At 40.4% G+C, this 27944-nt stretch overlaps 1 protein-coding gene across 5 annotated transcripts in view; it reads right to left on the minus strand.

Moving 5' to 3' along the window:
- Positions 1–27073, minus strand: part of ZFR (zinc finger RNA binding protein) — a 46265-nt gene extending 19192 nt beyond the window's left edge. For 4 of the 5 annotated variants that reach the window (XM_027907117.1, XM_027907108.1, XM_027907099.1 and 1 more), the window contains exons 1-10: positions 26949–27073; positions 26634–26718; positions 10777–11059; positions 9241–9385; positions 8272–8490; positions 6926–7176; positions 5270–5461; positions 2760–3060; positions 1662–1855; positions 280–399 (exon numbers count right to left, since the gene is read on the minus strand). In XM_027907117.1, the coding sequence (XP_027762918.1) occupies positions 280–399; positions 1662–1855; positions 2760–3060; positions 5270–5461; positions 6926–7176; positions 8272–8490; positions 9241–9385; positions 10777–11059; positions 26634–26718; positions 26949–26985 (1827 nt within the window). In that variant the 5' untranslated portion in view covers positions 26986–27073. The remainder of the gene's footprint in view (positions 1–279; positions 400–1661; positions 1856–2759; positions 3061–5269; positions 5462–6925; positions 7177–8271; positions 8491–9240; positions 9386–10776; positions 11060–26633; positions 26719–26948) is intronic. The other variant, XM_027907126.1, reaches the window with a different exon arrangement.
- Positions 27074–27944: the final 871 nt, after the last annotated feature.

Genomic DNA, 27944 nt, shown 5'->3' on the forward strand with positions numbered 1-27944 from the left:
CATAGCATCTTCACTGTAATATACATAAAATATATTTTTTATATAACTAGCTTGATTTTTTTGTCCGGATTCTTCAATTTGCATAATTTTTTTCCCTTTGCCCCGGGGGAAGAAAGAAGGGGAAAAGGGGGGGAGGCTGCTACTGGGCTTTGGGCATTTGGCAGGGAGCCAAGTCCGAACCATCACAATGCCTCCTTTCTTCTAGTCTTTAAATGTAAGAACACGTGATTAGTGACATCCTGTTGATTTTCAGAGAGAAGCATTAGCATTTCTACCAACCTTATATTGGAGTCTGTGCCGCCTCCCTTTCAAGTGCATCTCCTTGGCATTGGGATCATTGAAACTGCATTCACAGAGTTTACAGTGAAAGCGGATCACCTTTCCTTCATCATTCCTTACCTGGAAAACAAAGTTGTAACACATTTTGGCCTTTTATTTTCTTTTTTTATAAGGCTGATGTAAAAATTAATGATCCATGAAACCAACTATCCAGTGATGCTGGATAATATCTACCTGTCTCAAAACATGCTAAGAAGTTCACACAATGACTGAAAGAAGGCAAAGTAGAACTTTCAATGCTGACAGACCACCATTGTCCATTCCAAAGACTGCACAGCTTTAAATTCAAGCCTGAACATACCAAGCTGAATAAATTACAAACCTATAGACCATTGTATATAATGCAAAATCTACATCAGACTTGATCTACCTTTCTCATGCCACTCACCTGAAGAATGCCCCATTGAGCAAAAAAGAAACATGCACAATACAAAAGTGATTCTTGGGAAGGTGATGGGAGTAGCTAACCCTGGAAACCATTTCCAGGTACAATAAGGGCAAAAAACCATCAGAAGTGGTCACCATGGCTTCACCAAGGTGAAGCCTGGCAGATGAAGGCAAGGCAATTCATACTGTCTATGTGGACTTCAGTAAAGCCTTTGACACAGTGTCACCACAGTATCCTCAAACATAACCCATTAATGCACAGGTTGGATAAGGATAGAGTGAGGTGGACTGAAAGCTGTCTGAACGGCCTGGCCGATGGCAGTGATTAGTGGAAAGAAGCCTAGCTGGAGGCTAGTAGCCAGAAGTGTACCCAAGGGATCAACACTGGCTCCAGTTCTCTTCAACATCTTCAGGAATGACCTGGATGACGGGGCAGAGTGTACCCTCAGCAAATTTGCTGATGACACAAAACCAAGAGGAGTGGCTCATGTGCCAAAGGGTTGCTCTGACATCCAGAGAGACCCTGACTGTCTAGCCTAGGGAAGAAGAGGTTGAGGGGGATGGGATCTTATCAATGTATATAAATACCTGAAGGAAGAAGGATGTAAAGAGGATAGAACCAGACTCTTTTCAGTGGTGCAAGTGCCAGGACCAGAGGCAATGGACACAAACCAAAACACAACTGATTATTAGGAAACACTTTGTTATTGTGAGAATGACGGAACACTGGCACAGGTTGCCCAGGAAAGTTATGGAGTCTCCATCCTTGGACATCCTCAAAAACCATCTGGACATGGTACTGGATGACTGGATGTAGGTGGCTCTGCTTGAGCAGGGGGGCTGAACCAATGACCTCAAGATGTCCCTGCCAACCTCAACCACTCTTCAATTATGCTTCACTAAAACAACTAAAATACACATTTTCACATTAATACCTCCTCCACATAGTCGTGGCCCACTGGTTGGACATCACTTTGCAAGGCTGCAAGAGTTGTGGGAGTCACTGGCTCAACTGCTGTGTCTGGTTTTACTTCCTGTGTTTGTACTGTAGCAGCAGGAGTTGTTTTAACACTTTCAGCTGATTTCATTTCTTCCATTTTACTTCCTGTTGTCTGAAGTTTGTTACCACCTAGAAATCAAAAGAAGTTAAATTAACGTTCATAAAATGAGAATGTGATTAAACATGGTGAGCATGCCGAAGGTTGTATTTGCAAATATCAATGGTCTGGCCAAACCATTATCAGTCTTTTAAAATCAGTTAATAAATAAAAAATTAAGGAGTTTAAAAATAAGTTTAGCAACACTGAAGTTACTTAAACACTGAAGTTTTTTGTTTTAACAAGAAAAACTTTTGCTTTATTAAATTACTGTTTGGGGGGTCTTTTCCCTGCTTTTCTGAGAGACAGGACAGAATGGAAACAAATCAGCTGAAGATATTTTAGTATCTTTTTTTGTCATTGTGCAAATATATCCAAAAAAAGTACTTTAAAACATTTTAATGTTTATATTAGTGAAGGCAGTATACCCTTAGTGCTGCAACTGTGTATGTCTTTCCTTGAAGAGCAGGATAGCTTATTGTGGAACAGCTGCTTCTCATCTCTGAGTGTCTGTCACGCTCAGTTCAAAGTTTCCATGGTTACATTTCCACTCTTACAAGGATGTTTCAGTTGCCCAGTTACCAATTGCCAACCTGCTGCAGGTGCCTTAACAGTCCAGGCTGTGAACCAAAATTAGGACCAGCTGGACTCCAAACTGCAATACTGCAGCAGCTACTACATAAGAAACCATAAACGTGAGGTTTCTCATGGAGATGGGAGAAGCATTTTAGACAGGCCAGGTAGAGACAACCAGGCAGAAAACACCATAAATTTTGAAAAAAACTTTAATATACATTGCTATTCTCACCTATCAGTAATTCCCTTAAATACAACCGAGTTACTCATGCCTGAACTTAACTAAATTAATTTGTATTTCTCCACTGTTATGTAAAAAAAAAAAAACAGAATAGGTTAGGTTTCAAAATAAAGACTGACTTCTGTACTTGCCAACAAAGTTAATTTTCGGTGTAGATATTTTCTTTACAGGTATATTAGCAGCAGTTGAAGATGTTTTGTTGTTGGACGCAGTGTTAAGTGGTGCGTTTGTCGTGGGAGTAAGAATTTTCACTGCAGAGGATGCCACAGAAGAGTTCACAGTACTGCTGCTAGTTGCTATATTTGAAGCAGAGGCAATTGGCTTGGATGCAGATGTGGATGTTGAGGAAGTCGCCTGGGTAACCACATTTGGTTCAGTTGAAGGAATGGGTTTGCCAAGTTTCGTGTGCAGCTTTACTACCTGTAAGTATGAAGAGAAATTCGGAATTCCAATTCATAATATTATCTCAATTATACATCACAAAGATCAATACAACTAAAAAGGTTTGCTGTTGTTTTTTTACAAAAAGCAGTCTTAGCAAAAAAAAAAAAAAAAGAAAAAAAAAGGACATTTGAAAGCTGTTTTCATTTGCATTGCAAGGAAACAGTAAATACTTACGTCACATAGCTTACTTCCACAAGAAATTCAGGCATTTACTCCCACAGATGTGAGGATGAGAACAGAAACGGATAAATTCCTACGTCAGCACAACTCAAGAAAACAGTTTGCTTCCACTGTTTCAATGTGTCTGTTTTGTTGTCTGGTTGCTTTTTATTTTCCTCCAAAAGTGTAGCACATTGAACTATTTTAGTTTCAAACAGTATTTGTTACTAATTAAACTATTTAAGTTATTTAATTAAACTTGAACAACACTGTCTCTTTCGATTGCTACATTTTAAGAGTTTACCTAGCAAAACTGAAGAGCTTCCTTGGGCAAAAGGGTTGGGTTTTTTTTGTTTGTTTGTTTGCTTTTGTTTTGTTTTGTGGGGGTTTTGTTTGTTTGTTTTGGGGGTTTTTGTTTGTTTGTGGTTTTGGTTTTTTTTTGTTTGTTTGTTTGTTTGTGGTGTTTTTTTTTTTTTTTTAAGAAAAAAGGTGCATGTACAGAAATAGTTCAAGTGGATGCAAGAGGTATTTCAGATTTCTTTAGTATCTCTTACATAGTAAAGAGGTACATGCTTATTCTTAGAAGTAATAAGCAGAGGCCTTTCCACAACATGCCTCACAGAATAAGACTTCTTTTTGGTGACTGCTCACCATCACCTGGAAAAGCAATCCACGTAGTCCATAAGAAAAAAACATGCAAAACCAAAATTAAAGATTGGATTTTTAAAATAGAAGTAAAACCAATACAAATCTCTGAGACATGCCTTAAATGCAAACAAGCATGTACACAAGCATGATATGCTCACAACTGTATAAATTAATTTCTTAGGATTTTGTACTTTGTTTTTATGTCTTCTAACAGAATACAGACATATTACTGTCACACAATACTATAAATTTAAGTTCAAGCAACTCTTTAAAACTACTTTTTTTTTTCAGTAGAATGCACACAGTTCTTCAGTTACCAAAGAAATAAAGAGAGTCCTTTGACATTTCATTTTTAGACTGGTAAGAATCGAAAATAGCAGTGGTTAGTGACTACCTATCAGAAAGAAAAAACTATATACAATTACATAAGAATAACATTTACTATACTCCATATAACTATGGAGTTATTGCGTACAACCCAAAAAGGTAATGGTCCAATTTATTAAAGAACAAAACACCAGACAAGTCTGTCTTATGGGAAATGTGTTTGAAATCTGCTATGAGATTTATTTCAATAGGAACAATGTTACTGATGCCCATGTTCTGAGATGCAAAGAGCTATAAAAGCTGAGTACTAATACTGTATTTGTTAGTGACATTAATCTTTCCAGAGCTATGAGGAAAATCTGTAACATTAAACACACGTTCTGTAGACTCTACCACTGCATTTACTGTTGTATGTCCAAATTTAAAACACAGGTCACAACGTTTCACAATGCAGTCCAAGGACTTTATTTCAGAATGCCCACCAAAATGCATCCAAAACAGTAGGAAAAACATGAGTACCAGAAGTCTTCCAAGCATATTCATTATGAAGTCTACTACAGGACATTGCTCCTTTCTCCCATATGACAATTTTCTTTGCAAGAATTGTCAAGGAGTGATGTGTAATACTCCTGTTTCTTGGTACAGTCTCAGCTTACAGTGTTTCAGCACTGAAAGCTTCACAGCACCAGGAAAGTAGGATGAATTTCAAGAAATCTTGAGGACAGCTAGGGGGACAAGCATGATACCCTACGTCCTCCATGACTCTTTTCCTCATCTTAATCCACATCTTATTCCTACAATTTACACACTCTTCCCAAGACATCCTCTTCTCATTGATGTCATGGCAATATTTTCCTCCCTTTCTTTCAACAAGGCCTTTCTAATAGTGAGCTTAAAGACAAGTTGAAACAAAAAGAAGTACTAAACATCTTTAAACAAAATAATCAAGTTATATTATTTCTGCATATCTTCTCCTTTCTTAAGATGAGAAAAAATGATGGAAAGAAACATAGACACTGTCTTGCATAGTAAGATGAGAGAAAACTCTTACTTTCTGATGCTTGGCTCCACGGATGTGGGCAGCATAAGCATCTGCCCCTGTACAAGACACATCACAAAGCTCACAGCGCAACTGATTCTGAGTTCCACGAGCAGAAGTACTGTTGTTATTGGTGTTCTGGGAAGCTTTCAGTGCTGCTTCTTTCTTTTTGTGTTTCTGGCCTTCTAAGTGTTCTTTGTAAGTCTGTTTAAATAAACAATACACACACAATTAGCTGTCTTTGTCCTGCTCCTGCATCACTCATGTCAATACCTGTAATATGTAACATAGCATAAAACACACACTTTACCAAGGAAACACTTCCTACTCTGAACATGTCCTCTGTATGACACATTTTCAGGTATTAATAGGCCACTTCTAAGACCAGTAAATTTTCTTCTCTACGACCAGGATTCCATACTTAGGTAAAACAATATAGGCTTTTCTTCACTAAATTCTTCCTTCCCCAATCAAGTAGTGGTCAACAGATATTACCACCAAAAACTTGGTATGAAAAGAAAACCACAGTTTCCTGCACTGCATTCAATTATTCTTGATTTTGGTTTTTCCTCTAAGACCACAGGGATCAAGTGTATCCAGAGAAGGAGAAAAATCAATTTAAAAGAAGGCAGTGTATAAATAAAGCTGTACTGAAAATGTAATGCAGAAGTTGATCTGAGCTCCCATATTAACACTGGTAATCTAGAGAGCAGACATGGTGGGAAATAATGACAAGTTTATGTAAAAAAGAAAGGAACTTTTTAGCCAGACACACATGTAAACACTTTGCATGACTTGGTATCTTGCTTTCTATGCAATTATATCCACTGCGAAGCTAAAGTGGGATACCAGAACACAGTGCAGAATAAATTTTCAGGCTTACAGTTCACATAATTTATGTAATTTCATAGCTTTCAAGAAAGTATTTTCTAAGAAGTTTGCTATGCTAAAGAAGTAAATCAAAGTTTCAAATAATTCTGAAGTCCAAAACACAGGTGAAGTTTCTCTGTACAAGCTTGAGGATCTATCCTTTTGTCTTCTCATAGGACCTCTTTCTATAATAGTGCCCATTTTCATTTAATTATTCCTTTAGTACAAGTACAGAATCAAATCTTTAAAAATTAACACATATTCCTGACTAGAGGGATGGAGCACCTCTCCTCCAAGGAAAGGCTGTGAGAATTCAGTTTGCTCAGCCTGGAAAAAAAATGCTTTGGGGTGAACTAATGGGGGCCTTCCAGTACCTGAAGGGAACCTACAAGAAAGATGGAGAGGGACTTTTTCTAAGAGCATGGAATGTCATGATAATGGGGGATGGCTTCAAAGTGATAGAGAGCAGTTTAGGTATTAGAAAAAAATTCTTTACTGTGAGGGTGGGGAGGCACTGGAACAATTTTTGTCCAGAGAAGTTGTAGATGCCCCATCCCTGGAAGTGTTCCAGTCCGGGTTGGATAGGGCTCTCAGCAACCTGGTCATGTGGAAGGTGTCCCTGTCCATGGCAGGGGTGTTGGAACAAGATGATCTTTTAAGGTCCCTTCCAACCCAGGCCATTCTACGATTCTATAACTCTTAACAGGGTCACATTTTTAGCTGAAGAAATTATGAACGAAGTAGTATATAGAAAACTATATATAGTAGTATATATAGAAAACTATATAATACAGGTACCTGTGGTCCAGCACAGCTGATCTTGCAAACATCACAGTAGTGGATCTGGGGTGGTTTGGGAGGTTGTTTTGGTTTCAGTTGCTTATTTTGGAATGGTGCCTTTTTAGTAAAGGTGGTCCCTGTCCAAGCAGCTGTTGCAGCAGCAGCAGCAGCTGCTGCCGCTGCCTGTTTCTGTTGCTGCTGCTGCTGCTGTTGGTAATAGGACGACGCGGCCGAATACACTGCAGCTTCGTAGCCAGAGTAAGAGGTACCTCACAGAACAAAACAAAACAAATGTTACATCACTGGGTATCATGGATCAACTACATAATGCACTAATTCAAATCATGTTGCATAACAGAGGGGCAGGGCAGGATATAAATAATTTACTGAAATCTTGTCAGGCAGTCTGAATTTCGCTTCATGTTTCACAGTGCACAAATACAGAGGTAACAATTGTACTGGAATTCAATTTTAGACACGTCTTTGCAGACAAACAGTTACGTTAGATTTATCAAAGCATCCCTAAAGAACATCTAAAATTTCATGGCACATCTGGTAAAATGACAGAACAAGAATTTTAGTGAAAGGTTTATCAAAGGCCACTTGAAGCGAGCAATCTTCCAGAACCAGATTCGCTGTTCAAGCTTCCAAATGGCAAGGAGGACTGATATTATGTAGAAGGAGGGGAAAAAATGAAGATATAAGACAGAATGTCTACTGCTATTACACCCTATCACACCGATTTAAGTTCTTTTAGTGCAGAGAAGCTGCCTGCTCACTAAAGCTTGGCTATGCAGTTCTTGATTTCTAGTATCATAGTTGAATAAACCAAGGAAAATGGGCTCTGTCTCGAGGAAGTACTAAAATCCCTTTTTAAACAGAAAACAGGTTCAAGGTAGCTGTAACATGCCAGCTGATTACCATCTGGCTACAAGGTTAACACATTTTCCTCTGTAACTACTTTTTGGTTCTTAATGGTTGAATGAAAGCATTTTAAAAGATTTATATTGAACTGCTCCTCTCTGTCTCTGTAACTGCATTCTCCCTTCTCATTTCCCCAGGGTAACATTTGTGTGGATGCATTTCCTTATTTTTTTCTATCCCCCATCTTTTCCTTTTGAAACCCCGCAGTAAATCACCATTCATGTAGCAATGCCATTTATCTACTCTCACATATAAGCAAAAAGGCACATAAGACATCAAACCCCTTCCAAAGATACAATAAAATTAAGATGATTTAACTGGTTGATATTTCTCAGTAGACTATGATGTAACTGAATATGAACTGCTAAAATTCTGAGTATTGAAAGCCTCTTCAGAAACAACTGCAAAGATCCCAGTAGCAAAATATGGGAAATTCTTACCAGAGTAAGTCACCGCTGTTGTACTGTACGTCGCACTTTGAGTGTAGGAGGGAACAACAGTGGCTGCAGCTGCCACCGGCTGCACAGTCGAGGACACCGGATAAATGGAAAACGTAGTTGTTGCTGGACTTGGGGTTGCAGGTTTTATAGCTGTCACTTGTCGTGTTTGCTGGGCTTGGGTGTACTGAGTTGCCCCTTGGCTATATCCTGCTTTTGGAGCTAATTAGGATAGAAAATATAAATGCACAAAGATTGATGGGTTTTAGTTGAATGAAATGCAAACCATATTACAGGATAATTAAAAACATGCTGGTGAACAAATGCGTAAAAAGTGGGGCCTTGTTTTGGTTTCTTTGTTTCATTTGTTTTGTTCTTTAGTGTTGTGCATTGGGTTGTCATGGTTATGCATTGCATACCATGTACCACGCAATGATTTAACCATGTCACAGCCCACACTAGTAAGCCTCAAATTTATTATTTATTTTAAATGGTGCTACAATGTTTTTAAACAACCTCGTCATCCAATGGTTTTACTAAATCAAAGCACAAACCAAACTGTCCTCTTATTTCTAAGTGAAGTAAAAAAAAACTAAACAGGATTGATGATTTGTAGCCATCATGATGCAAAAGAATTACACAAATTAAGTAACTGAAGAATTAAAAGAGTAATTCTAATCAAGTTATCATCTGAACCTACTTCAGCAAAGTTTCTAGATAAATCAATAAGAACTTTGCCTAGAGGTATGTTTTGAGTCTACTGAGTAATAATCCAAACTTGAGAGTAATTGCCAAACCTTATGGCAACGTCACAATAACGTTGAAGCTCTAGGTGCAGAGAACTTTTCAACACATTGACAGAGAGATTATGTGACAAAACTAAGAAGTGAAATATTCAAACAACTGTTTTTAAGGCATTACAGCAGTTGACAGATTGAGAATAAGGAGAGCAGTGTGAACCATGCCACCCACCTGTCTGGTAGTAGGACTCAGCCACTGAGGGCTGAGGCTGGGCAGCAGCAGCCACAGCTGCTGCGGTCGCTGTTGGCTGTTGATAGTATTGTTTGCTGTCATAAGCTACAGCTGGGGCGGTGGATCGAACGTAGGAATAGGAATCCTGAGAATTCAAAACAGAGAAACCACCTTTAGGTATCTATCTAAAGTAATAGGAGTTGTTAGTATTTTCTTCTGACCCACTAAACTATAATTAAAAACCCCCATCTATTTACAGTGTATATAAAATAAATGCATTAAAGAAATTAAATTTACATTTACAGGTACTTTAGGCCCGAAACAACCCTACTGGTCTTTTACAGACTTAACACAGGAATTAACCTCAGGCTATTACATCACTTTCCCTACCTAATTATTTTTGTTATTGAAAAGCATCTAATCTCACTAGTTTTTAATAATGACTGTATCAGATTCTATTTCTGTAAAATATGAAGCGAAAATCCACAACAGATCTCCACAAAATATGAATTTCTACAACCCCCATAAATTCACAAGGTTAGAAACATAAGCATTTATTGGCTTTAAAAATCCTATCCTTCACAACATTTTTCTTGGTTATGTTTTTCGGAGTGTGAAGGCAGTACTTTTAAAGCCTTCTTCCCATTATAGAACCATAAGAACCTTGCTATAAAGGCAAAGCAAATAGCCCATTGGACACCTTTGAAACACTGGAGACATCTAGTAAGCTTAGAAAGAAATGATCTGGAAGCCACTGTACATATATGTACCTATATTCTCTAATCCTCACAGTGTTTATGGTAAAGCACAAAGAGCTGATCAGCTGAGGAGGAGCAAGGCATGAATCACTAGAGCTGAAACATACTGACATAAATCTTTTGTAATTCCAAGAAATGTAACAATAAAATCCTTTTCCCATTCAACCTGTGTAAACAGGAATTATTTTATTTATTTTGGGGTCTCTCTTTCTTGTCTATTAACTGACCTCATAATTACAATATGTATAAAATTACAGAAACTGTGCAAAAGAATTGAGAACATGCAATAATAATACAGTCCTTTTAAAAAAACTAAGCTGCTAATTAGAATCTAGCTAATGCCTTGGTAAGTCTAGGACTAAAAAGCTGAAACAAGATACATTATTTCATGATGAAAAAGGACAAAGCTCCCATTTGCAGAAGACTGTATCCACAGGAGGTTAGGCAGGGATCTAATAGAGGGCGTCAGAAAACTATTTACAGAGTAGTTTATCTTCTGAGGCAATCTTCTATCCTCATAGGCTTGGTACTACAACTCCTATGGCACCCAGGAATCTAACAAACTCTTCTACCTCCACTGAAAATTTGTACTGGAACAGTCTTTTCAGCTACATCAGTTCCATGACCCATTTTACTGCACACCACTCGAACATCACTTAGCTGACACAAATCAGTGCTATTCTTTACAGCAGTAACTTCAAAAAAATCACATTTCTTTTTTCCAAACAGCATTCCTCCTTTAAAATAATAACTTAAATATCACTCAACAGGAACCCACCTGGTAATTCTGCGTGGTGACAGGAGGTGGTGGTGGTGGGGCCTCTTGCTGCCGCTGTGTGTAGCCATAATCCGTGGCTGTGTGTGCTGTGGGATACCCTCCGTAGGCAGCAGCTGTGGCAGCAGCTGCAACAGCCACAGGGGCTGGCCTGGCCACGGCCACCGTGGCTGCTGCCGGGGCGTAGGCTGCGGTGACCGTGTGCGCAGCCACCGGCGCCTGGTGCACGGTGTAGCTGGCAACTGTGGTCGGATGGGAATAGGCTACACCCGAGGCTGGCTGCTGGCTGCATTGGGGAAAAAGGACAGTGAGCAAATGAATCCAACATAGAAAGTCAATGCCCGCACATTTCAAAATCCCAGATTTGACTAATACTTGTCTGTTGCACAGACAGACCAGGGGCAGCTATCTATCTGTGCATACTCTTATTACCCATCTGCCACTCTCATGAGAAAGGCTGTATCATTATGAAGCTTCTGTAGAGGGACAGATAGAATAGAATCACAAAATGTTAAAGGATGGGAAGGGACCTTAAAGACCATCTAGTCCCAACCCCCCTGCCGTGGGAAAGGAAACACCTCCCACTAGACCAGGTTGCTCAAGGCCTTATCCAACCTGGCGTTGAACACTGACAGGGTTGCCGCTTCCACAGCCTCCCTGGGAAACCTGTGCCAGTGCCTCACCAGCCTCACAGTAAAGAATTTCTTCCTAATATCTAACCCAAATTTCCCCTTTCAGTTTGTTTCCATTACTCCTTGTACTATCATTACAGTTTCTGACATATGCAGGTGATGATTTTCATAGCAAGGGGACTGTTTGAACTGGGTTTTTTTCTAAGCAGAACAAGTCTTTCATTCAAAATACTGCAGTAGCTTTAAACTGTTATCTTTTCATGACTAGTAGGTTTTAAAATGCTTTAGTGGTTCTTCCACAAAACTGAGACGTGTCAAATTAAGAACGCCACTTTTCTGTCAGAGCTTATTTATGACCTGTACTAGCATAATATCTTCCATTACACCATATTCAAATAATGAGATTTTAAAGACTTTAACAAAAATTAGCTCAGAACTGTTGCTATTTCCTTAAATAGACACCTCTGATAAGAGACTTCTCCCTCAGAAGTTTAGAATTTTAAAATCTGGCCCCACTTGCTCGTGCAGAAGTCCACTGGCACAACATGAAGCATCACAAGAACAGTCAGTCTTATTGAGCAAACAGACTGGCACCAGAGCTCTGGCAACCTTCCAGGCTCATGCTGCGACTAATCTGCCTCTCTAAAATTTGCAGGTAGGACAATAATATGTGGATATTTACTAAGAAAGAGCAAATACTAACAGCAGAAGTCAAAAATGATGGCTTCTAAGGTTTGATTGCTTGAACAGAAACTAGAATTAATTATTGTCCTATACTGATGTGCAACTCTGCATGATGCTGTCCTATACTGATGTACAACTGTATTATTAGAAGCTTAGAATAGTAATTTTGATCTTTAAACAAATAAAGCAAAGCAAGCAAAATACCACCATCTGAAACAATGTCATCAAGTGAAGATTTAGTGATAATTCTAAATTTTTAGTATACTTTCTGCAGTGTTGTTAAATAACAGCTAAGAATCTTTGTAAGGTTTAAAATTGCCATAGCACCATTAGAAGGTATTTCAAAAAACAACTCCATGCCTAGCACAGAGTATCCCCGGCTTTTCAGAAGAAAACAGAAAAATGAAATCTCATTTGAAGTAAACATACTCAGCAGTACTGTGGAACTGCAACATGCTTATGCTCAAAACCAAAAGAAACAAGTTACGCTATTTTTTCCTAACGTCTGCAGTATTCCCTCTGACAGAAACAAAGCACCTTTTAACTGTATCTATTATTAGCTTTGCAAAAGACATTTCTACAATTCCCTTGTGTTCAGTATTGTTTTTAATTTAGTTTTAGAAAACCTCATCTTGTCATTTCAATTACAACAGAACCCATTCACTTCAATTAAACAAAATAAAACAACTCGCCCCCCCCAATTCTCACAGCAGAAACAGAGAAAATTTTACTACTATTGGACTTATATGCCTGGACTCCACCTGCCTATCACAGGTCCCTCAGTGCTCAAAAGACCACTTGCATTCTATCCAATTTTAATCCAGTTATCATAAAAACTGTACTCACAATCATGTTTCATGTTATTTTCAGTTTATTAGCTGAAGCATAAAGGGAAAAGATTAAACCACTTTGATGTAATTCCCACTACTGCTTGAAACAATTCCTCCTACCCGATGTACATAGGAAGATTCTCTGTTCATTTAAGTGAGAATTGGACTCCACCACAAAATTCAGTAAGACTATTTTATGATGGTAAAAGTGAATGATGAAGTCTACAAAATTAGGCTGCATTATCTCCATAGCTAACAGAGTAGAAGTGTAAAATACTCACAAATTCTGAACTAATTATCACTATCATATATATTTCCTAAAACCACGTTAAACTGTGTAAACAAGACAGCAAACTGTTTAACTCAGACTGTAGCAGAACATACCAACAGTCCAATACTGCCAACAAGACAAATCTTGCTGCACACTATGCTTTCCCAAACCTAACCCATCTTATTTCATGCCTAGTGCTAATTCTGCTATTTGTCAAGCCACTCACTGCACTGATTTATTAACTCATTAATCTAGCACAAAACAATGAGAGGGTTTTTTGCTGGGGTCATTTTCTAACATGGCAGAAACGTTAACAAATACTGGCACTTACAAAGTAAGTCTGCTGAGTGCCAGAACCCTTATAAGTTACATATATAGGAAAATGGGGGGATAATGGGAGCAGAAGAACTGTGCAGAAGCACTAACTTAGCTCTTCCAAGTTTCACTGAGTTTAAGTCATTTTCACAAGATATGATACAGAGCTCACAACAAAGTTACAGTACCTATTTATCAAAGAAAATGCTTTTGTTCTCAGAATATGTACAACTAAAGATATCTGGCAGTTTTCCATATTTAATATTGTGAAGATGTTATGACCATTACCAGCAGAGAAGTATTAACAATATTATGGTACAGGTAGTTTCATTTTCTGTTCATCAAAATTCTTTATCATGGCATAGAATAACAGCCCCAATAATTTGATTTCTAAGGGTAATACAGTTCTACGTCCATGTTAATTTTAGCAAATCTGTTTCCCTTGATTCTGCAACATCTGAGTTTCCAAGACTACAAGAAAAGTATTCTAGAACTGACTGCTTCTTCCTTCCTAAAAGTTATGTTACATTATGCTACAGAAACTCACAGTGACATCTCCTCTAAATTTGTGACATTCTTCTCCCCATGGTCTTTCAACATTAAGATGAACAGACATTTTTATGGAATTAATTTACATAAAAATAACTTTGTGCCAACTTCTTCATTTAACTTACAAGAGTTCTTGTCCTTGTTTGGTGATTAGTGCCTTATCACGTTTGCTGAGATGAACTTCCCTCCTCCTAGGCTATTTTGCCAGACTTCCTACTTCACTCTATCTTCATCTGCACACCTATCCTAGCATTATCTTTTTTTATGGGTCCAATCTGCTTTATTAAGTAGGTGGAGCTTAAAAATCACAGAATAATTTAGGTTTAACCAAGATCTGGAAGTCATCTGTTCTTACCCAGTGCTCAAAACAAAGCTTATTTCCAAGTTAGGTTTCTCAGGGCTTTGTCCAGCCAGGTTCTCATCATCTCTAAAAACGATGACTGCAAAACTTCTCTAGACAACCTGTTCCAGTGTGACATGGTTTAAGCTCAGCTGCCAACTCAGCCCCTAAAAGCCGCCCACTCACTCCCCCACAGTGGAAGCGGGAAGAGAACTGGAAGACTAGAAGTGAGAAAGCTTGTCAGTTGAGATAAAATCAGTTTAATAGAGAAAGCAAAAGTCTTGCACACAAGCAAAGCAAAACAAGGATCTGGCCAGGCTAGATCGATGGGCCCAGTCCAAAGGCATGAGGTTCAACAAGACCAATTGCCAAGTCCTGTTCCTGGGTCACAATAACCCCAAACAGCACTGCAGGCTGGGGGCAGATTGGCTGGAAAGCTGCCATGGAAAAGGCTCTGGTTGACAGCAGCTCAACACGAGCCAGTATGTTCCCAGGTGGCCAATAAGGCCAATGGCACCTGGCTTGGATCAGAAATGGTGTGGTCAGCAGGACTAGGGAACTGATTGTACCCCCTCCAAGAAAGACACAGAGGTGCTGAAGTGTGTCCAGAAAAGGGCAATGGAGCTGTGGAAGGGTCTGGAGACAAGTCCTGTGAGGAGCAGCTGAGGGAGTGTTTAGCCTGGAGGAGGCTCAAGGGGGACCTTATCACTCTCCACAACAATGTGAAAGGAGATTGTAGCCAGGTGGGAGTTGGTCTCTTCTCCCAGGGAACAAGTGACTGGACAAGAGGAAATGGCCTCAGGTTGTGCCAGGGAAGGTTCAGTTTGGAAATTAGGGAGAATTTCTTCACTGAAAGAGTGGTTAAGCATTGGAATGGACTGCCCACAGAGGTAGTGGAGTCACTGTCCCTGGAAGTGTTCAAGAAATGACTAGAAATGGCACTTGGTGCTGTGGTTTAGTTGACATGGTGGTGTTAGGTCAAAGGTTGCACTTGATGCCCTTGGAGGTCTTTTCCAACCTTAATGATTCTATTATTCTGTAAATTCATCCACCACTTCCTGTTGGCAGGCAGGTGCTCAGCCATCCCAGGAATGCAGCATTCCATCACACATCATGGTTACTCAGGAAGACAAATGCCATCGCTCTGAACATCATCCCCTTCCTCCTTCTTCCCCCCGTTTTATTGCTGAGATGGCGCCATATGGTATGGAATGTCCCTTTAGTGAGCTGGGGTCAGCTGTCCCGGCTGTGTCCCTTCCCAATTTCTTGGGCTTCCCCAGTCTCTCTGCTTGCTGATGGGGTGGGGCGAGGAACAGAAAAGGCCTTGGCTTAGTGAGTCCTACTCAGCAGTAATGAACACATCTCTCTGCTATCAACACTCTTTTCAGAACAGATCCAAAACACTATGAGGAAAATTAATTCTACCACAGCCAAAATCAGCACACAGTATTCAAGTACCCTGTCTAGAATTTTTTCCTTAGTTTATAAAAGTTTCAGTTTCAAAACCAGAACATTTATATAAGGCAGATCCAGTTTCTGACCATTCAATACAATGTAACTTCATGTAACTATTCTTACAGTCTTTAAATTTACTTTCAAAATAAACATAATTCTTTAAGAAGTTATGGGTACCTTCAAACTGTACTCTGCTCTATTGCTGCTATACCACCTCTTCCACCGGAAGTTTTCATTCAAAAATAATACATTTTAATAATAACTACTCCTATTTTTTTAGCTGATCATAATAAAAAGAGTGCTTCCCCACCACGCTGACTTAATTTCTATTTTCTAGGAAGAACACATTCTTCGATGCTCATTTTCCAGTTCAGATATCCCTGTCATGGCATTTTCACTATCCCATCCAGAGCCAGTTACAGTGCACATGTTACACTCAATTTTTCTGCTTCTACTTCTGTAGGTATGTTTCAGTCAACTACAAAACGTTACCTGCAGGACCTTTACCTAATGTGCTTTGTCTCTCCTTACCTGCTTTTTAACTTCCACATGCATATTACTATTTACCCATGCTCTCTACTTGCTTCTCTTAAACAAGGTCACCTCTATTCAAAAGTTTCACACCCCAGTGCACACTTAACTTGTCCTAATCTTCCACATCCTAAGTAAGTAACCTCAAGAACGAGAGAGTTCTTTATTCATGAATACTATATTACAGTGCACAGAGATAACAAAGAGAAAAGTATTTTTTGTAGAACACCTTTGTCTCAAATATTTGAATAACTTCTATTCTGATTCCTACTGACACTAACGATGGGAAATACTAATCTTTCTGTGGTGTTAGTATCCAAACAAGTGCCATATTGTGAAGATAGCACTGTGAGATTAAATCTCCTGGATAAAACTGACTGCATAGAGTTGTGACTGCATCTCCTTCTCCAACAGTAATCTCTAATTCCACGACAATCTGATTTTCTGGGGTTGGGGGTGAGGGGCCACACTGTCTCATAGTCCTACAGAATTTATCCCAGAGCAAAGGCTACAGCAAAAACCGGCCCTGCCCACACAGCTGCCTTGTGCACAGAACTCCCTTCACCAAGTGCAAGTACCTTTTCTCAAATCAAGTGTGTGTTTTGCCCCAATATTTTCTAAGCTGGATGTAAGAGTAATACAGCAGATGTTTCCATGGTATCAGCATTCGACCTGTTGTGTACTATTTTTCTCATTTACAAAGTCTCTGCTGCAAAACAAGGAGGCACCAAAGGTCTCGTTGAAGGTCTCCCTGCCCAATTCTACAACATAAAATCAAACAAGCTACAGCACAGCTTTAAAAAAGCTCAGTGTAATTCTAGGTGGATACTTAGCCAGAAAAATCCTACCCTGAACAACTACATTTGGCCAAGTTGTATTAAAACATCAGCAACAAAAAGTCCACACCCTGAGAACACGCTCTCAGAAGAGAGCTAGTTATTAAAATAACTAAATTAATTTCATAATTCTGTTGGTAACTTTTACTTTCCCTGTCAAAAATCAGAACACTCAAGCAGCAATTAAAAACCTTTCCCGAGCTGCATAAAGATCTTTAGTATGGAAACTGTAGTGTTTTTGATATAGAAAAAAAAATATGGCCTTGCAAAGCAACCAAAAAAAAAATCTGGGAGCACACTTAAAACAGTCAGAAGCTGGCTAGGAGGCAGAAATTGCTCATCAATACCAATTAATGAGGTACTGGTGTCCACTTGGCAAAACACCGTTCTCCAGTCCCAAAACCACGTTTGTCTAACTTAAATATCTATATAAGGTAGGTTTAAAATCAGCAACATTATTCCACAAGAAACTTAGATGAGAGCTTAACTACTAGATGGAATACAGCAGAACCCTTGTTAGTTTCATGTAGCCACACTAACAGAAGGTCTGGATTACCCATGAATGACAGAAAATTAAGAGCAATTATGAAACAAATATTGAATTCTCTTCTGTAACCCACTTGGGTTGTGGCTTTTTTAATTTCCAGCTATTAAACTTCCCTAGAAAAAAGCACTGAGGCTTTTTTTGTAAAAAAATGAATTGAAAGTAGAAAGCTTTATTTATTTTTTGCATGTTAACAATAAAAAAAATTATCTATTTTGCCACATGGTTAGAGATTTTAAGATATTTTATTTTCCAAATTAAGATATTTGTGGAGGAGGTCATGTGTTAAGAAATTTGATGAACTACCTGTAGCAATTAATGTCAGAGGAATAACACATTTTCAGGAAAATGAAGTCTGTTTCCAGCTAAGATATACAGCACCTAAAAGATCTGCACAGAGGAAACACATAAAAGGTTCCCTATAAGCCTTGCTTTTGATCACACTGACTCATTTAATTAAGAAGAAAGGAAATTAATTGTTACTCATGTGCACATAACCTGAAGAAAAAAATGCTGATCTCCAGCACATCTCCATACTAACAACCAACACACACACATAAATGCTATTACTGTTCCAGCTCGGTTTAGGTTGCTGGACACTGAAAACTCTTCTCCTAGAGGCAAAGAACACCTTCAGTTTTTTAGTTTCAGTTTTCTGAGGAGTGGTATTTTGATAGATAGTTAAGATTTGGCCTAAAAACAAGTCTGTCTCTTATCCAAATGACAACCTTGCTCAGAAACTAAAACTTCTAAAACATATTTCTTGCAGGTGTTTTTCATTTAAAGAAGCAATTTCCATGCTAGCTTGGCACGACATTAAAGCCAGTCTTAAAATAGATTTTAAAATACAATTATCTTGAATTAAACTCCCCATTAATTAAGGTGTATTTCTTGAATTCTAACTTTGAAGAATATTTGAACATTTTAGCATTAAGGAAACCATATCTGATGGCATCTAACTGCCAGATTTCTTGAAGTTTCATAGATTACTCTATGAATAGCAAAAAATACAGATTCGCAGCTTTTTCAGGAATAGGAAGATTGATACAAGTAAGATCTAACTCTACAAAAACTGTTAGAAGCAGTGCAATCTGCTACTGCTACAGTTTCTAGTCCAGGAAGAGGCATTTCTGGTTAACTGGTCAGATGTAGTTTCAGGTGTGCTAATGGAACATGGACAGAGCAAAGCAAAAACAACATAACAATTGAAAAAAAAAGTGAGAGCTTTTTTCTCCTAATGTGTTCTATGGTTTAACTACATAAAGCCTGAAAAAGATAGTTCTTCGTAGCAATTTTGAGTTTCCCTTCTTCCTAGTTCTAAAAACCAGCTAGCATCATTCCAGTACAAACCAAAATTAATGACAAAATTAATGGCTAAACCATATACTATGAATAACTTACCTCAAAGAGGTAACAGCCCCATGTTTTGAAAACACCCTTACTGCACAGATAATCTTTACATTCAACCTCACAGCCTGATTTAATTCCAATCAAATGCCACAATGTTTTCATCATGTAAGTACCACAAGTGACTGTAACAGTGATGCAATATACATTGTTATCTACCTCCCTTGGCTCACAACACACAGCCCAGTGCCTATACTGCTTTCTTCAAAAAGTTGATTTTTTCAAGTCTAGTCAACAGCCATTTTCACAGTGGTAACATACATCACAAAAAGACCTGAGACTGAGATGTTACACCTGCCCGAGAAGGACCAACTAACTAACATTATCCCTGCCAAAATCACAAAATCAAAGAATGGTTGATGCTGGGAAGGAACCTCCGGAAATCACCTGGGGGTTCAGCCCCACTCAAGCAGGACCATCTACAGCCAGACACCCAGGACTCTAGCATCCAGAGGGCTTTCAAGTATCTCAAAGGATGCAGACTCCATAAATTCCCTGGCCAACCTCTGCCAGGGCTCAGTCACTCTCACAATAAAAATATGCTCCCTGATGTTCAGAGGGATTCAGTTTGTGCCTCTGGTTCTGGCACTGGGCACCACTGAAAAGAGCCTGGCTCTGTCCTCTCTGCATCCTTCCTTCAGGTATTTATACACATTATGAAGATGCCCCTCAGCCTCCTTTTCTCCAGGCTGAACAATCCCAGATCTCCTAGTCTTTCCCCCTAACAGAAAAGCTGCAGATCCTTCAGCATCTTTGTGGGCTTTTCGTTGAACTCTCTCCAGCATGTCCATCTCTTTCCTGTACTGAAGCACAGAAATGGACACAGGATTCCAAGTGTGGCCTCACAGGCGCTGAATTAGAGAGGAAGGATCACTTCTCTTGACCTCCTGGCAATACTTGGACTAATGCAGCCCAGGACTGCCATTCTCCTTCTTTGCTGCAAGGACCCATTTGCTGGCTCACGTTCAAGTCTGGTGTCCACTGGGATCCCCAGGTCCTTTTTCTGCCAAGCTGCTTTCCAGCTGCGTGGCCCACGGCACATATTGGTGCACAGGGTTGTTTCTTCATATAGAACTCTGCACTTCCCCTTGTCAAACTTCCTGGGATTCCTGTCAGCCCATTTCTCCAGCCCTCTGAAGTCCCTCTGAATGCCACTGCAACTCTCTGACACATCAGCCACTACTCCTAATTTTTTGTCATTAGTAAACTTGCTGAGGGTACACTCTGCCCCACCATCTGGATCGTTAATAAAGATGTTGAAAAGAAAAAAACGCTAAAATTTGCACATTTTCTGTAAAAGGAAAGAAACTTCACTAGTATAAAAAATTGTATTAAATTCTTAACACATTCTATATTTCCTATTTTAAGCAACTACTTTGCTTTTCTAGCACCAATAACGTAACAACACATTGACCTACTACTGTTTTGTTTTAGAAGCAGATCAAATTTTACACATTATTTAACACCCCAGAGTTAAGCCTGCAATCATCAACTCATTCTGAAGATACAACTTCAAGGGACATAACTACACCATTAATCATAACTACGCCATTAACAGAAAAGCTTTCCCAAGTGCTCTGCTCCCAAAGACAAGAGCCTGCTGCAAATTTCAACTAATTGGCAGACTTCCCTCCTTAAAATGCTTAAAGGCTCCTGTGACTCCTGAGGCACTTTTCCTCCTCAGTTACCACCACCTCATCTCCCCATTACAGCCAACTGCAATACTGGTACAGTCCATGTTAACAAGCCCAGAGCCCCTCCTTGCCTTTCTAACTCAGTCTACCTCCTTTGAGAGCAGGACCTCAGCGACTTGAAAAGAGGTCTATCAAAAACCCTTTCATAAACATGAGTACAGGAGGCTTCTTGTGTACACTAAGTCAGCTAGAACAGCATGTTTAGGATAGCATTTAAGACTAAACAAAAAGAGAAACAGCCCCCCACAGCTCTGTAGTTATCAGTGAAGTCTCCCTTGCTGAAAAACCTGTGTGCTTTAAGATGTAATGCAACTCAAGAGAGCACGGGCATAAAATTCACAGAGCAAGCATTTGGAGTTTTTACCTTCCTGCTATGGTAAAACTATGATTACTTTCACTGTCCTTGCATTTTAGAACAAGGTGTACGTGGTATAAGATGAACAAATGTTTTTCTTAACGTAAGTTAAGTCTAGTAGTACATACTCTCTTCAGAAGAAAGTCTACTCAGTATTGTCCTCACCATCCTGTTTCCACCACTACAATGCTGAATTATATTTAGTGACACTTTAAGCTTGGTATGCCTGTGTGAATTACAGCCCAAATGCCTCTGAAAGACTGAATACTTTTCAAACCAGTATCTCCTTGAAGCAGAGGCACCTGGAGTGGACACTGAAGACAAAAATAAATTAGAAATACCAGCAAATGTGAAAAAAAAACTCCACATCCAATCAATTCTCAATAGCCACCTCACCCAACTACAGCAATTCACCCTCCTTTGCTGTTCTGCACCAGACTCAAATATGTTTTTAACATCAAGCATTACAGCTGAATTCCAAACTAGCTCTAACTGCAAGAGCTCACTTCCATATGGCTGCTTTGAAGATTGCATCTGAACCTAAACTCACAGATACTGTGGTCTGCTCTGAACCTGAACTGCTAAAATTGCCTTCATCTGTGAAGGCTCAGCACATTTAGTAATATTCACTCTGCCTGAAGGCAATTCAAAGTTAACAAATCACTCCTAACTATGCGAGCATCTCCATCACTATCCTGTCTCACTACAGCAGGGACACGGTATGAATATCACTAAGATGAGACTCAAGCACTTAAAGATTCTTCATCTTTTTAACAGAAGGCAAAATCACAACACAAGGTTAATTAAACAAGACTATCACATTCGCACACTTCGCTTAAACATTACGCAGTAACCCTCTCTCTCCATCAGCATCCTCTCATTTCAAACAGCAACCTTCAAAATAAAAGCATAATTATGCCTCTCTCCAGCACTGAACCTAGTATTTTTTACATGCAAAAGACAAGCCAATATTAGGATAGTAATTTCAAACTGAACAGACACAAAAAAATGAGGTCTACTATTACCAAATTCCACACTTATTTCAGGTTCCTAAATGATGGACTAGTAGACACTAAAATAAATAACAAATTAACTTTGTGTTGAATGCAGGTTTATAATCTAAGGCCCTAATACCACTACTAGCAGAAAGCACAAATTGTAAAGGTATTGCAATATTCAGAGACATTTCCTGCATCAGTATTTCCATAATCTAATGCTTCTCTCATTAAGTCATGATACTATTACACAAAGAATTTTAAATGAGTAGGATAGCAGGAAATTTTATGCAGCAACAACACTGAAAAGAAAAAGAATGCTTCTAATACATTATTTACAGGTTTAAAGGGTACTTAGCTCTTTTGCTGCCTTTGATTAAACATGAAACTAGTTAAGATTTCAAGTGTGTTTTATGAAAATTAGTATTTATGAACTAATAAAGACAGTCACTTATTCCTTATTTAGTCAGTTGAGGGAACTATACAAATTACACTGTTATAATGGTAAATATTATTAACTCCTGCATGCCCGTCCTGGTTTTGGCTGGGGTAGAGTTAATTTGTTTTAGTAGTTGGCTCAGTGCTGTTTTGGATTTAGTATGAGAGTAATGCTGATAACACACTGATGGCTTAGTTGCTGCTCAGCAGGGCTTACTTTAAATCAAGGACTTTTCAGTGTCCCGTGCTCTGCCAGAGAGCAGTCGCAAAAGAAGTCAGGAGGGAGCATGGAGAGAGCTGACCAGAAATAGCCAAAGGGATATTTCATACCGTGGAATATCATGCCCAGTGTATAAACTACGGGTAATTGGCCAGGAGCTGCTGATTGCTTCTGGACAGGTTGGGCATTGGTCAGCATATGACAAGCAATTGCGTTGCGCTTCACTTTCTTCTCCTGGGTTTTATTGCTCCTGCTCTCTTCTTTACTACTATTAATTTTATTATTATTATTCCTGCTATGACTCATATTATTGTATTCTATTTTGTTTCAAAACTGTTCTTATCTCAACTCCAGAGTTTTACTTTTCTGATTCTCCTCCCCACCAGTACCAGTGGGAAGTGAGTGAGAGCCTGTGTAGTACTTAGCTGCTGGCTGGGGTTAAACAGCAACAACACAGTACTTCTGAATTTTCCAAATCTAAGATCTAACACCTGAGCACCTACCAAATCTGGCCTTTAAAACTGCTTCAAATATCCGTAGTTAACGTTAAGACTTGGGTAAATTTTTATTTCTTCATGTGCAGGATGAGAGTGTATTTACATGATCCGCCATGGCCACAGATAAACTGGAATCCTAGGAAGACACTGTGAATTCTATGCCAATAATAGTTCTATGGTCTTTTCAGTGTTGATTTAAACTCTGCATCTGGGACAGGGCAACCCTGGATGTACAGACAGACTGGGGAATGAGATGCTGGAAAGCAGTGCTGTGGAAAAGGACCTGGGAGTCCTGGTTGATGGCAAGCTGAATGAGTCAGCAGTGCCCTGGCAGCCAGGAGGGCCAACCGTGTCCTAGGGGGCATCAGGTAAAGCATCACCAGCCAGTGGAGGGAGGGGATTGTCCCACTCTGCTCTGCACTGGGGCAGCCTCACCTTGAATATTGTGGCAGCTTTGGGCACCACAATATAAAAAAGACATTAAGCTCTTAGTGAGTGTTCAACGCAGGTCCATGAGGATGGATAAGAGTGTGGAAGGGAAGCCATACGAGGAGTGGCAGAGGTCACTTGATCTGTTCAGCCTGGAGAAGAGGAGACTCTTTTTGCTTTACGGGTGGTCAAACAGTGGAATAGGCTTCCTAAAGATGTGGTCGATGCTCCTAGCCAGTGTTCAAAGGTATTTGGCCAGTGCCCTTAAAAACATGCTCAAGTTGCTCAGCCCCGTAGTGGTCACGCAGTTGGACTGGACAGTGACTTCAGGTCCTCTCCCACTGGAAGAGTCTATTCTTTGAAACTGAACAGAAACTGTTTTAGACTCCTTCTGATGCAAAGTTTAGGGATTTTTTTTTTCTGCATGTTTCCAAATGAAGATTTAACATATTATAAGATATTCATCCTTCAAGACATTCCAAAAAAGGTGTGTATGCTGAAAAGAACTGCAGGTTTTTTGCGCCTAGCTGAACTAAGCACTGAAATCAACAAAATTCCATATATTATCATTAGGGAGCACTCTAAAGTTCCAGTCTAATATTCTTCCAATATACCAAAATTTTTCACAGCCATTTTGGCAAAAGAGAACCTTCAGAAATGTGACCAATAATGTGTTTATTACGAAAATTCCTGTTACTTGCTACAAAAACTACATAGGACTTCTAAATAGTACATATTAAAGAACTAAGGTCTTCAACTGCAAGTGTCTGATTTGCTCTCTTAAAATAACTTGCTATTTTTAGCAACTCTTTTAAAATTCATAAATTAGCCCTGCATCCAGAAGTACTTTTTCGGGGGTTTTTCTTTGGTAGGTTTATGACACTCACCTATGTATTTACTACACAGGAGAATATTTATTTATTTATTATCCTGGTTTCTAAGAACACAATTTTTTTTTTTTTTTAGTTTGTAAACTCTTACTTCAAATACTGATTACAAACTTAAAGGACTTGTTGTAATATTAAATCTTACTATCTTTCCCTGCTACCAGCATCTCTTTCTCAAATACACTGGAGTGGAACACACTTTTTTTAGCACTCTGTAAACACACCACTTGTTAAGGACTTAACAAGTCTGCTTCATGGCAGTAATCTCCCGTTCAGACATTTTAAATGACTCGTGTGTGTCCTGCTCAAAATATTAAATTCACTCCTAGGAAACAATGGCTTTTACTCTAATTGCTGTGTCTCCTCACTTCCAGATGTGGTAAATACACACATCATTTATAGGATGTAGAGACTTTAACTGATAGGAAATAAAATATTATCTTGCACTTGTGATAGCAAAGCAAAAAGCTTCTTATGATCAGTTTTCCATTTTCTCAAGAACACATTTAGGATGAGCTATGTAAACAAGTTCTGAACTTGAATGTTACTCCAACTGTATAGTTTTATATTGCAATTTAGGAAGAAATTTCAAATGAGTTGTTCAGGGTCTTAAGACCATCTCAGGCCCATAATAAAAGAAATTTTAAAAATTAATCTCCACTTCAAAACTGCAGACATATGGATTTTGATTATTATTCACTTGATTTGTATACTTAAAAAACCCTATATATAGTCCCTATATATTCATTATAACTGCCATGTAAAACATAAATACAGAAACATACTGTGAGCACTCAACGGAACTAGAATATGAGCTAAGATTAATCCTCTCCTTTAATATTAAACATTGAAGTAAATGAAATTTATTGTACTTCATTTCCATTTCCAGGAAAAAAACAATTGCAAAAAGACCAGATGGGGAGTCATTACAAGACCTCCACAAAACTGTACATTCCTGAAACTATGTCAGGTATGCAATTTTTATTAGAGAGTAGCATACATCTGCACTTGTTTGCTTATAATCCTTGATATATATGCTTTCTTCTTTTGTTTTTCCCATTAGCCAAGACTTAGGCATCACAGAAGGTCTTTATCACAAATTTATGACATGAACAATGTAAAATTCAAACGTGGACTTTAGGGTGCTACTCCCATACAAGCCAAAAATGTGAAAGCTTTCCTGATGGTATGTAGCAAATTAAGTAATCTGATGTCAGAATATGTGAGATAAAAGATGCTACCAATTGCTTTTTAACACCCTGGACACAATTCAGATGAACAAGCCCAACAAAGATACACAGATTCACGGCAGGGCATCCATACGAGATCTGTACAGACCTATAAGATACAAGTATGTATACCTGCTTACACAGTCACAGGTCCTCAAGTTCCACTACAGTACGTGCTCCTGGTCTTGGGAATCATAGCAGGAGATATTTCTAAATGGTACCTTCTCTACTTTCTCAGACACATTAATCACAACATTACTTCAACCGGATCGAGTCCTCTGTATTTTCCCGTGCTCCATCTCGCCCCTTATCCACCCCGTCTCCCTCAGGCTGGGTTCCGCCCCATGTTAGCAAGGATCTGCCGTCCCGCACGGACAGCAGAGCCCCGGGGAGCAGGGCCCGCGCTGCCCGGAGCCGCAGGAGCGGACGGGCCCGGGGGCGGCACTCGGTGACTCGCCGGTGCTGCTGCCTGCGAGTGGCCATTTTAATTTGAGGGCCTGGGGACCCGATGCCGCCGCCGCCGCCGATTCTCTCCCCTCTCCTCCCCCGCGGTGCTCGGCCCCCCGTCCCACCCCTCGGGATCACCGGGAGCGTGAGGAGCCTGAGGACACGCACCCCGGGGCGCGGCGGGAGGGACGGGCACAGCGCCCCGGGCGAGGGGCGGGGGCTGGCGGGGTCCCGGCCGGGGATAGGGGCCCGGGGGCGGGTCGCGGCGGTGTTACCTGTACTGGGCAGCAGCCCCGCTGTGGGTGAATCCAAAGTAGTTGCCGGTGGCCATTTTGGCATCTTCCCCCAGCCGGCTGGGCACTGCGGCGGCGGCGGCGACCGAGGGGCGGCGGCGGCCGGGGCCATGACAGGAGGCCCGGCGGGAGGAGGCGGGTGGGGGGAGAGAAGGGGACACACAGAGAGGGACGAGGGACAGAGAGAGGGCGGGAGGGCCGGGTCAGAATCAGCGCCTCAGCATCGATCCCCCCCACCACCCCCACCCCGCCGCCGCCCCCTCCCCGCGCACGGACACGCCGAGCGCCGCTACTCACCATAGGTGAACGAAACTACCGGGCATATGGGAATCATGAGTCCGGCCTGGCAGCGACGGCGGCGGGTGAACTCTCAACTCTCCCCCCCCCTCCCTCCTCCTCCTCCTCCTCCTCCTCCTCCTCCCGCTCGCTCCCTTCCCCCACCCACCCACCGACCGCGACAACGGCGAAGTGCGGCCGGGCCGGCTCTGCCTGCGCAAGCGCGGGATGTGCGCGGGGGCCGCTGGGAGCTGTAGTCCGGCCGCTGCAGCACCCCCGCCCGCAGAACGTGGACCCGCGGGAGCCTCTGCCGCCACGGGTGCCCTGCGTGCGCAGGCGCGGGATGTGCGCGGGGACCGCCGGGAGCTGTAGTCCCGCTGGCCGGCCATGGGGAGTCGCGCTGAGGGCAGCACAAGGAGCATTTACATACATACGTGTATATCTCTCACATGTACAGCTACACCTCACAACAGGCCTTATGTGCTTATTGCACGTACGACACAGGTACAGCCTCACCCGCACAGGGCCCTTTCGTGCACCAGCAGCCCGTCAGATCGCTCCTGAAATAGAGCGGCCGGTGCAGTGACCTCCCGACCAAAGGGACTGAATTAGTGCCTGTTCCCTAAGGCTCTGCCCCTCCTTCGCGCACTCCTCCTCTCTGAGCAGCAGGTGTTCCTCAAAGCTCTGAACGGAGCAAAACTTAAGTGCTTAAATACTTTCACCTTTTTTTGTTTTGTTTTGTTTTGTTTTGTCTGCGCTACACTGTGCATTTTTCATAAACTAGTCAAGACTTATCAAACACTTCTGGATTCAGTAAATCATTATCATTTTGGAAGTATTTGTTTTGTGTAAGCCACATCTACTCAAAACGCCCCTGCTTGGGATCTCCTCCCACACTCCTCATAAAAGCAAGGGTTTCCCTTATCCCACACTAGATGTGGAGATCTTGGGCACTAAGACTTCAAAGATAGTATTGTTCATAGAATGAGAGGAAGAAAGTAATTTCTCTTCTATAGC

Source organism: Empidonax traillii, unplaced genomic scaffold (assembly GCF_003031625.1).
Source record: "Empidonax traillii isolate 1590-97213 ecotype Southwest subspecies unplaced genomic scaffold, ASM303162v1 scaffold26:size2357266, whole genome shotgun sequence".
In the NCBI taxonomy this organism is placed as follows: domain Eukaryota; kingdom Metazoa; phylum Chordata; class Aves; order Passeriformes; family Tyrannidae; genus Empidonax; species Empidonax traillii.